The sequence below is a fragment of the Chinchilla lanigera genome, unplaced genomic scaffold, assembly GCF_000276665.1.
Source record: "Chinchilla lanigera isolate Chin_1 unplaced genomic scaffold, ChiLan1.0 scaffold00034, whole genome shotgun sequence".
Classification (NCBI taxonomy): domain Eukaryota; kingdom Metazoa; phylum Chordata; class Mammalia; order Rodentia; family Chinchillidae; genus Chinchilla; species Chinchilla lanigera.
This window is the reverse complement of record NW_004955435.1, coordinates 13,893,855-13,904,881: the sequence shown is the minus strand read 5'-3', so window position 1 is coordinate 13,904,881 and position 11,027 is coordinate 13,893,855. Positions and strand designations below refer to the sequence as shown.

The 11,027-nt window shown below is 41.4% G+C and overlaps 1 protein-coding gene across 1 annotated transcript; it reads left to right on the top strand.

Moving 5' to 3' along the window:
* Positions 1–4,139: 4,139 nt before the first annotated feature.
* On the top strand, positions 4,140–8,562 carry Lamtor5 (late endosomal/lysosomal adaptor, MAPK and MTOR activator 5). The gene is made up of 4 exons (XM_013516568.1): positions 4,140–4,309; positions 5,460–5,521; positions 7,395–7,512; positions 8,242–8,562. Exons 1-4 carry the CDS (start codon positions 4,155–4,157, stop codon positions 8,300–8,302), a joined length of 396 nt encoding a protein of 131 aa, XP_013372022.1. The 5' UTR covers positions 4,140–4,154; the 3' UTR covers positions 8,303–8,562.
* The last annotated feature ends 2,465 nt before the right edge of the window (positions 8,563–11,027 follow it).

Genomic DNA, 11,027 nt, shown 5'->3' with positions numbered 1-11,027 from the left:
CGATCCTCCCTGTCTGAAAGACAGCCCCACCCCTCAGTGTGGGTGGCGCTGGGTAACACGCCCTCTGCACTCAAGAGCGGGACCCACTATCAGAGCTGCACTTGTGAAACGGATCTCTCAGAAGGATTCTGCCAAGATCAAGAAGAAGGGTTAGGTCCTTTTCCCAAGAGGTGCCATCCAGACTCTTCATTAAGTATTTACTGAGTACTGAGTCCCTATTTGCTCTGTGCACTTGGAATACAGAGAAAAGAGGCCTACTTCCTGTCTGAAAAGTGAACACGTAAAAATTACAACACAATAAGGCAAACTGTACTAATGTAGGTGATGTGGATCTTTTCCTATCATCCCAGAAATCGTTACCAGAATTCAAAACTAAAAGTAGCTGGGCATAGTGGTGCACGCCTATAATCCCAGTACTTGGGAGGCTGAGACAGGGGAAACAGTATAAATTCAAGGCCAGCCTGAACTATACAGCAAGATCCCACCTCAAAAAATAAAAACATTTTTAAAAAAAGGATTTCAAGGCATAGTGATGCATAGCTGTAATCCTAGCACTCTGGGAGGCTGAGGCAGGAGGATCACATTTGAGTTCAACCTGGAAAATTTAGCAAGGCCCTGTCTCTTGCCTCCTCAAAAAAAAAAAAAAAAAAAAAAAAAGAAAAGAAAAGAAAGAAAAGAAAAGAAAAGAAAAGAAAAAAGAAAAAAGGCCCTGGATTCAACCCAGAGTAGGGAGGGTTAGTCATCAAATACACTAAAGAAAGCAGAAAACAATAGGAATCAGATTCCGCCTGCAACCACCAACCCAGGTGCGCTTACTCAGCTTCCACCTACCTTCCCAGGGCGAAGGACAGCCAGGCAAAGAAGGAGGTAGGATCAAATAGCCCGCCCTTCCACTTTACTTCTGATATGCTGAGGCTCTCTGGGCCAGCTGCAGTCTTCTTCCTAATTTCCCCTTCAAAGACCTTCCTTACTGTTTTAGAAAGTAATCAGGCTTTCTGAGAATTCTTTAATCACTGATTTTCTTTGTGATAATCTGAGATACCCTGGAGCTACATTGGACAATATGGCAGCCTGGCCTTGAGCTCACTTTGTAGTTCAGACTGGTCTCAAGCTCAAAAAGATCCTCCTGCCTCAGCCTCCAGAGTGCTGGAATTACAGGCATGCACCACTATGCCTGGTTTGTAAAATATATATTGAGGTGTGTTTTCTTTCTTCTTTTTTTTTTTTTCCAGTACTGGAGATTAAACCCAAGACCTTTGCGTTAAGCTACATCTCTAGCTCTTAATTAAAAAAAAAAAAATTTATTAGTACATATTTACCACGCACAGTGAGTGCTCACATCCATCATAGAGAATTGGTACCTGTAGATAATATATCTTAATTCTTCTTTTTTCCCCCATCCCCCTCCCCTCCTTTCAACCCTCCTTCTCCTCTCTGTTTACAGAAGCTTTGGTTCCATCTTTTCCCTTCCCTTCTCCCTCTTTTTTAATCCCTCTTCTAAGTCACTGAATTACCCAGGCTAGGCTGGAACTCATGATCCTCTTGAGTGCTTGCCATGGTGCTGGTACATTGGATATTAGAGACTTGGTATGGAAGAAAAAAATGTAAAATATCTTACTATGTTTTACTGATTACACGTTGAAATTATTTTTCTAAATTAATTTTATTCGTACATTTTAGATATACATAATAATAACATTCATCACACAGAACTTGTCTGCGTACCTGTTGTATCTTGATTCTTCTTCCCCTTTCCCTTCCCTCCCTTCAACCCCTCTCCCCTTCCTTATTTACAAAAGCACTGTTTCCATTTTTCCTTCTCTTCTCTTTTTTCTTCTTCCTTCTGGAGCGAGATGGAATCTCAGCGTTGTTTTTACTTGCATCTTGCAGAGGACCAGTGACGCTGAACACTTTTTCATGTATTTGCCGTTTCTATTTCTTCATCTGAGAAGTTGTCTACTCATTGAAATACTTGACATATATTTTTAACGAATAACATTTATTAAAACTTAATGACATTTAAAAATTACAAACTTAACATTACAAACATGTGTCACGTTGTATTTCTGTTTGGATAATTTTGTGAAGGCTTAAGAAAATCAGAGCTGAGGAGCCCGGGCCCAGCAAAGCTTACCGCATGGGACCACAAGGGGGCGGCATGAGATCCCAATTTCCTTGGGTATGACTGGCTCGAAGCAGGCTGAATCTCCCAGACAATTGACACAAACTTTGCTTTAAGCAGTCAGTACTTACAGTTTCTTGTTTGCTTTTGTTTTGGAGACACGGTCTCACTGTGCTGTCCAGACTGGCCTTCTACTCGTGATCCTCCCGCTCAGCCTCCCAGAATTCTGGGGCGTGCACCAGAAAGCCCAGCTCCCAATGCTAACTTTTAAAGGCAGTTTTAAATTGTTTTTCTAAAATTTGCATGGCCCATATGTGTTACCTCTAACTCATCATAATTTCTCTAGAGCTGGAGTCCAAAATGCCCGAATTGCAACAAACTTCAATTTTTTTTTTTTTTTTTTTTTTTTTTTTTTTTTTTTTTTTTGTCTTTTTGGGACAGGGTCTCGCTATACAATTCAGGCTGGCCCTGAGCTCACCCTGTAGCCCTGGCTGGCCTCGAACTTGCAACGATCCTCCTCCTGCCTCAGCCTCCGGAGCGCTGAAGAAACTTCAATTTTAAGGAAATGAAAATTCTACAAGTTCCATTATGACAGTTTGGTAATGAAGAGGGATGCTTGAATTCAAGCCCTGAAAAGCCTTGGAGCCAGACCCCCAACTAGAAAGCAAAGTCTACACAGAATGTCTGAGTGCTGAAGGAAACTTAGCACCAGGAGGACTATGCAGAGGTGGCTGGAGGCACACGGGGGATGAGAGAGCCTGTGGGTATTTTCCCATTCCGATCAGAATGCTACAGATCTGAATGAAAACAGGCATCACCTTTTGTAAGTATATATCAAAAGCCTCTAAAAATGACCACATACTCGGGAGGCTGAGGCAGGAGGATTGCTGAGAGTTCGAGGCCAGCCTGGGCTACAAAGTGAGTTCAAGGCCAGCCTGAACTGCATAGCAAGACCCTGTCTCAATAAATAAATAAAATAACCACACAGAAAGGAGCATTAAAAGGATTAAATGTGTTTTGTACATGTACTAACTCCCCACGACGAATGCAATCATTATGTGCTGCAAAAATGTACAACTAAAAATTTTTAAAAATATGACCACATATTTTGACCCAGTCGTTCCATGTCTAGTAACAACCTAAAATTTAAACTGCACAAATGTCTGCCATTAGTATATTCACCCAGCACTGCAATAGCCAAGACAAACACACACACGGAACCTAAGTATATATTTGCAAAGACAGCCATTTGAAAAAGATACTGTCCAGGGGATTAACAATCATCTCTGTACAGTGAGGCTATGGATTGTTCCTTTCCTTATTTAAAAAAATTTAACGAGGGACTGGGGATTTATCTCAGCGGCACAGCGCCTGCCTGGCAAGTGCAAGGTCGTGAGTTCAATTCCCGGTACCAGAAAAACAAAACAATAAAATAAAATAAAATAAAATGAAAAATTAAAAGAATTAACGTTATTTTTAAGAAGTCCTACCCAGTCTTTACAAGTTAAGCCTTAAGTGCAGCATTCTTCCCACAGATTTTCTGAGCCTTTGCCTTACAAAGCACCAATGTCCTTGTTAAAATTCTGACACCTGCCCAGCACCCGGCTGGGGCTGAGTTTTACCCTTAGGCCATCTCGTCCCTCAGGCCCTTTCGTGCATCCCTTCCCAAGGGGACTGCGGCTCCTCTCTGCACCTGCTCGGCCTCCGGGATCAGACCCTGCCTGACCCATCGGCTTACTGTAAAACCTAAGATCTGGCCCTACCTAGACCTCACAGTCATTTGAACCGAAATCCAAAGGTTAAATATCGTCAAGATAAAGTGCCAGGCCTGGAATTTTGGCCCCGAGGCCCGAGTGCGGGCCTCTCTCCCGGTGGAGAGTAACCAGAGCGGCCAGATTCCGCCGAGAAGCCAGACGCAGGACCGCTCTCCTACCAACGCGAGGCCGCAGAACCCTTTACCGCTGCTCTGTGCAGCCGCGGCGCAGCGCTGGTTTCCGGGTTTAAAAAAAAGAAAGGCGGACGCTGCGCCGCGATGAATTTGGTCCCTCTGGAGGCGCCGTCCGGGTGCGGCGCTTGGTCACGTCACGTGACCGAGGCCTGCTGTTGGGACGCGACGGGCTGCCGGGTCCTGGTTAGGGAAACGGTCGGTAGGATGGAGGCGACTTTGGAGCAGCACTTGGAGGACACGTGAGTAGGACGGGTCGCTTGGACTTGTCGTGAGGTCGCAGCGAGGGAGTTTTGAGCGAGACAAACAGTGCACGTTGCAAGTATTTGGGGGCGGGTGAGCTCCGCGCCGGGGCTGGGAAGCGGGGCGGGTAACTCCGACCTAGTACCTCGCAGGGCTGCGCTCGTTTCCTCAGGCCCGGCTCGCCTGCTGCAAGCATCTGCACGGCCGGGGTGGCGCTGCCGAGGCTGGGGCACAGACTGACGTGTGGGAGGGGTGTACCCGGCGTGTACACCCCTCAGTGCCCCGCAGTGTAAACACGCACGCGTCTCTTCCCGTGCGTTACATTCTCAGCTCCTTGGAGCTTAGGGAGGTGAAGGTATCTGCTACACTTCCCAAGATCTATGAAGATTCAAAATTAGAAAAGCGCAAGGGTGACAGGGAGGCCCCAGCTCCCCCAAGTCCCTCAGTTTCTCACTTCCGCGCTGGAAGACTACTCTCGTTTTTGTTGTTTTGTTTTCGCACCGAGATTGAACCCAGGGTCTTCACGCTGAGCTACATCCCCAGCCCTTTTTTTTTTTTTTGACAGTGCCTAGCTAAGTTGCCCAGGCTGGGCTTGAACCTGCAGTTTTACTGTTGTCAGCCTCCCAGAGTGCTGCGATTGCGGTTGTACACCAGTACATCCAGCTCCCTTCATTTTCCAACAACTGTTGTGAAAGAGTGCATAGTAAAGCAAGGGTGATAAAAATACTAGATCTTGTCTTGCCAGTCCTCTCAGGCACAACAGTATTTGAGAATCTTTTCCCTCCTCAGAGAGAAAATGATCGGATTATTTAGTTACAACAGTTTTTCTTTGGCGGGGTGATAATGAAAAAACAATTGGGCCGGGCATGGTGGCACAGGCTAGTGCAGGAGGCTGAGGCAGGAGGCTCACTGTGAGCTTGAGGCAAGCCTGGGCTACAAAGCAATTTGAAGGCCAGCACTACATAGTGAGACTTTGCCTCAAAAAAAAGAAAAAGAAAAAAGTTGGAAAACACTGTTATAAAGCACTTAAACAACAGCTGGTACATAGAAAGTCTGTATGGTACATAGAAAGCATGTATGTGCTATAGTTATTTATATCGTAATACATCTTTTCTAATCTAATACCTCTTTCCTCTGATCTCAAATTAGAATGAAGAATCCGTCCATTGTTGGAGTCCTGTGTACAGATTCACAAGGACTTAATCTGGGTTGTAAGTGTCTCACACCAACCTCCATCAGAAATCAGTTTGGAGCCTATTGGGCTACTGTTCTCTAGCTTGTATTTTCTGTTGCCTCACGGCTGAGTACTTTTGTAAGTAAAAACTGCAAGATTAGAAAAGTGAAACTTTTTATTGGTATTTAAAGGGTAGAAATTCCTTGCAGGTCTAGTATAAAACAGCTGTCTCCACTCAAATGGTATTGGAATCATTTTAAATTGGGTCTACAGGGGACTTAAGATAATGATACCTGTTACCATTTTTTTTAATGCATTTCATATCCTGGGACTGCTAGGTTCTATATACATTGCCTCGAATTTTCACAATAACTCTGCAAGTTGGGTGGTGCTATTTGTTAGTTCTTTTGCACTTAACAGTAAATTAGGCAGTACAAATGGATGTTAGAGTTGGACACATCTGAGTTTAGTTCCTTGTTCTTCATCTGCTAGTAAAGTGAACTTGTATCCAAAAGAAACTCTCAGGGCCTTAGCTTCTTCCCTGGCTTAATAATGGTAATAATTACAGAGTTACAGTTATCAAACTCCTCTGCCAGTCATTAAAAGTGCTTTACATTTTCTATCATTTATCCTTCAGAACAACCCTGTGCAGTAAAAAGAACTGAGACACAGTACTTAACTTGCCCAAGCTCACATGCTAGTAAATGGCTGAGCATAATTTGTATCTGAAAATGAAATGCGTGTAAACCACACTACTATAAAACACTCCAGGCAAAACTCAGATCATAATGTTTGATAAACGGTATGAATACAGATGAGGAAGTCCAGGAAGGTAAGTAAAGCATTCCCTCCAAGTCAGAACTAGTAATTTCAGAAAGTTTTACTCCTACTGTCTGAGTTTTTAAAGTCTGAATTGTTGCTGGATGGTAATCTGTAGCTCAGTTGTTTTACATACAGGTCAGCCACTTACAGAAAAAGGGGTTAATTTTTTTAAGCCTTTGCCAGGCTCACTAGTGGAAAGACTAAAATTCAAGGAGATCTAGAACTGAGTAAGTTTCTTAAGAAACTGTGTCTGGCCGGTGAATGTTTTATATAACAACAGTGAATCTATACACTTGGCCATAGTGAAATGTCTTATTTAACTTACTTTTAGGCACAGTTCAGCTTTTTGTTGTCTTTATTTACAGAATCTACTATAAACTTATGAAAGTATTTTGTATGTGGGGCCCAAAATTTAGTTATAACTTATAGATTAAAACAAACATTAATAAAAAGACATTTCTGTTAACATTTGAAAACAGCCAGGCTAGGGCTGGGGATTTAGCTCAGCAGCACAGCACCTGCCTGGTAAGCATGAGGTCGTGAGTTCAGTTCCCAGTACCGGAAAAAAAAAAAAAAAGAAAACAGCCAAGCTGCTGCTTGTAGCAGAAATAATTGTTTACAGAATACTCACATATGCTGTCAAGGTACTATTATAGTTGAACTCCTAAGTATACTTTATACTCTTTGAGGTGGAGCTCTGTAAAAGGAAATCAGATTTCCCTTAAGTATTTAATTATGGTCACCAAGTCTCTTGCCCTTATTGACTACTTTTTGTCAATATCACCTCTAAGTTTCTTAGCTTCAGTAAGATTTCTATAAAATGAATTTGTGACTTTCAGATTGACTTGAATGATAGCTTCCTTATAATACTTGAAAAGATGTTCAGGGATGGTGACGGGAATGACTTGGAAAATTGTCATCTATGACTTTATTAAGAACTGTTGCCTGGCTTTCTCATTGATGTAACCAGCTCAGTATCAGGGAAGAGAGACCATGAGCCAACTACCTTTTGGTGAATAATTCAATGGGAGATACTTCTGTAGCTCTGTATTTATTTGGGGGTAATCAAGTGATTTCATCTTTTTCAGGCCGTGGGACTCTATCAGATGAGCATGCTGGGGTGATATCTGTTCTGGCTCAACAAGCAGCTAAACTGACCTCTGACCCCACTGATATTCCTGTGGTGTGTTTAGAATCAGATAATGGGTACGTAAGTAGATGTCAGATCCCTCCCTTTAACTTTTGTTCAGAAAAATCCCTGAAACTTGACTGGGGTCTGTCCTGTACTCATGACTAATTCCTTTGTCAAGTACTTTGGCAGAGATTCTTCATCCTTTGGATCACAGAAGCAGATGGGTTTACCTCTAAAGCTAAACTGTGCTTTCAGGATACAGTGACATATAATGAAGAATAATAGTTGTCATGAACTATCAGTCTACTAAGAAAAAGAACAGTGATAAATAGCACAAAAGACTAGTCAAAGAATAGAAACTTCTGAAATAATAGAAATAATGATACTCAAAGTGAGGGTCTTCAGAACAATACTAAGTAGAAAGGTCAGACTATAAAACTATGTACAGTATGATTACAGTTTTATAAGAAGAGAAAATATATATAGTATAGATAGAGATTAAAAAAAAAAAGAACCAGGAAATAGCATGTGCCAGGACCTGGGTTGGATCACCCACACTGCAAAAGAAAAAAAAAAGAACCAGGGAAAAGTGTTTGTGAATAGTAGGATTAAGGATTACTTTCATTGTTATATTTTATAATTGTACTTACCAGTATTTTCCAAGTATTTCATCATGCTCATATATTGCTTTTATACATAGAAATATATTAATCGTGGTTTAAGCTGGACATCTTTTAATGTTAATTGAAGTCCCACTGGTTATGGTTAACATTTTACTGAGTATTTTTCTCTTTGCCTTTCAGGAACATTATGATCCAGAAACATGATAGCATCACGGTGGCAGTACACAAAATGGCCTCTTAACGTCACCTGTCAGTTCTTCAGCACCCCTTCATTAAGACTCAGTCCTGTCTGTTAATTATCCTATAAAACTATTACAGTTCCATTGGTTAGGCCCATCATCTGATGTGCACTGGGCATTTTTCTGTTTATTTTAGAGTAAGTTGTTTTTTAACCAGCCTATCAGGATATTAGTAGGAAAGGATCATGTTTTGAGGCAGCAGATCCAGGTTACTTTGTATATAGAATTTTACATTCAATAAATCTGCGTAGAGGAAAGCTTATGTCTTTTCTGGATTCTTTATAAACTTCAAATGCTTTTTCTTCCCAGTTATCAAACTATAATTTTTTTCAAAGACATACTTATTCCAAGCTATTTCTCTTTCAGAAGCTTCCTGAAATGCCTGTAGTGTCACAGAAGGGTCCATGGATATTTAAATCAAACGTATTCTTCTACCTCTGTAATAGCTAATATCACTATTTATTATATGCCAGAAAATTACTGTATCATACAGTCAGTACTTTTATTTGCCATATATCATGTATGTAAAACTAAGGCTAACAGTCATTATTTGGACTCAGGACTCCACTTCAGGGCCTGTACTCTTAACATTTAAACCATCAAAGAAATAAGCATGTTTAGCTAGAAAAAAATCTCTTCAGCATTTGAAAATACAGGTCAACATTGCTTTCTGTTCAGCCTTCTGGTTTCAACAACCAAAGGGTATACAGGTGGGCACGAAGGACCTCAGTCTGTTAAATTTGAATACGGTACTTGTTGCACATTAGTAATTTAACATTTCACAATATAAAATTGCTTCAAGTTCAGCCTGGGCTACATAGCAAAACCCTGCCTCAAACCAAACAACAATAATTAAGAGCTTACAGTTCTTTTTGTCTGACTGACTCTGAGATGGCACAATGGTCAGACTCAACTATCCTTGCTGATTTGCGCTTTTTTTAGTCTCTATATGGAATGTGAGGCACTTCCTTATAGTAACTCAATTTTATATCCTCACCCCCTGCTACCAGTTGGTTTTGGCTCTGACCAATACAGTCCCCAAGAACCCAGACAAATATATAGTCCCTTAGGTTTGATGAGTCACTTGGACTCAAAAGGACTAGTGTTTCCTTATACTCATGTAGAGCATCAACAAAGGAGAAGGTAGATTGGGCCAAGTCAAGAAGAAATAAGGCCCAGCCTTGCACGTTCCTCTCAGTGGAGCCACACTGCACTACATTCCCCCAGCAATGAATTGTAACAAAGCACTTTCTGCCTTCAACTTCAAGAAGGAAAGCAACGGTTCTGTGCAAACTATAGTGGTTGCACACATTTAGGCACGGTGACCCACTCATTTAGGGAATGATGGGGATTCTCCTAAGTTCTCAGATGCCAGCCAGAGGCCAACCTTGCAAACAGGTTTCAAAGGATAGGAGTCAACCTAGCTACACAAGGACTGAATGAGAAGAGGGAAGGGTTCCGCCAAAAAAAAAATCGTACACACTAGTATTGTATTAACATAACTCTCAAAAGTTACTCATTTAACTTTCCTGAGGCTAATAGTGGTAACTTAGGAGAGCTTTAGGGCCAAGAGTTAGAAGGTGAGAGAAGCTGAGGGAATTATTTATCTTTATAGGCCTTTTAAGCTTTATTAATTCAATTGGGTCCAGATGTCAAAATGTTAACTAATATCCCCAAAATGGTTTCCCAATTTTTTGCTCTTGCTATTAGGCCTCATCTGATTAACAAGAATAATTTTTAATGAAGTGCCAGCAGCACTGCTGTAAATATGGAGTCACCTTACAATGTACTGGTTTTTTTTCCCGTACCAGGAATTGAACTCACAACCTTGCACTTGCCAGGCAGGCTCTGCCGCTGAGCTAAACCCTCAGCCCTACAATGTACTGTTAATCCTTGAAATAACTTTGCAAAATAGAATTAGCCATATTTTACAGTTTCAGAAAGACTCAAGGTAACTTAAAAAGGGTCTGGAGGCTTAAAAATTGCATAGTTGCAATTCTAACCAAATCTGCAGTTTGCACTATACTGTATTAAAGTTTACTGTTAATATGTGGAAGATAATATTTAGAGATTCAGCCCTGAGGATTTTGCAGCCCTCTTAAGCCTTGCATGATTTTCTGTTCTTGCATGATTTTCTGATCCTGAGCTCAGATCTATCAGTATATAAAGGCTATTCAAATGTCATATTTTTGTTTGTTCATTTACGTTTTTTGTTGTTTGAGACAGGATCTTGCTATGTAGTTCAGGCTGGCCTTGAATTCATTTTGTAGCAGCCAAGCCTGGACTTGTACTCACTATGATCCTGTCTCAGCCTCCTGAGTTCCTGGGATTATAGGCATGCACCACCACATCCAGCTTCACGTGATTAGGGTCTCACACAGCCCTACTTTTAAAAGGAGCAACAAGCCAGGGGTAGAGTTTAAGGCCAGCCTGGGCTATCTAGTGGATTTAAGGACAGCCTGGACTACATAGCAAGACCCTGACTTAAAAATAAGCAAAGCACATGGGGCTGGGGATTTAGCTCAGTGGCACAGCGCCTGCCTGGCAAGTGCAAGGTCATGAGTTCGATTCCCAGTACCGGAGAAAAACAAAAACAAATTAAAAAAGCTAAAAAAAAAAAACCAAAAAAACAAAGCACAATATGTATGCCACCAAAAAATTACAAAGGTCCCATAGATCTTTAATTTAAAAATGTGTAACTAACAAAAGGCTGCCTCAGAAGCCATG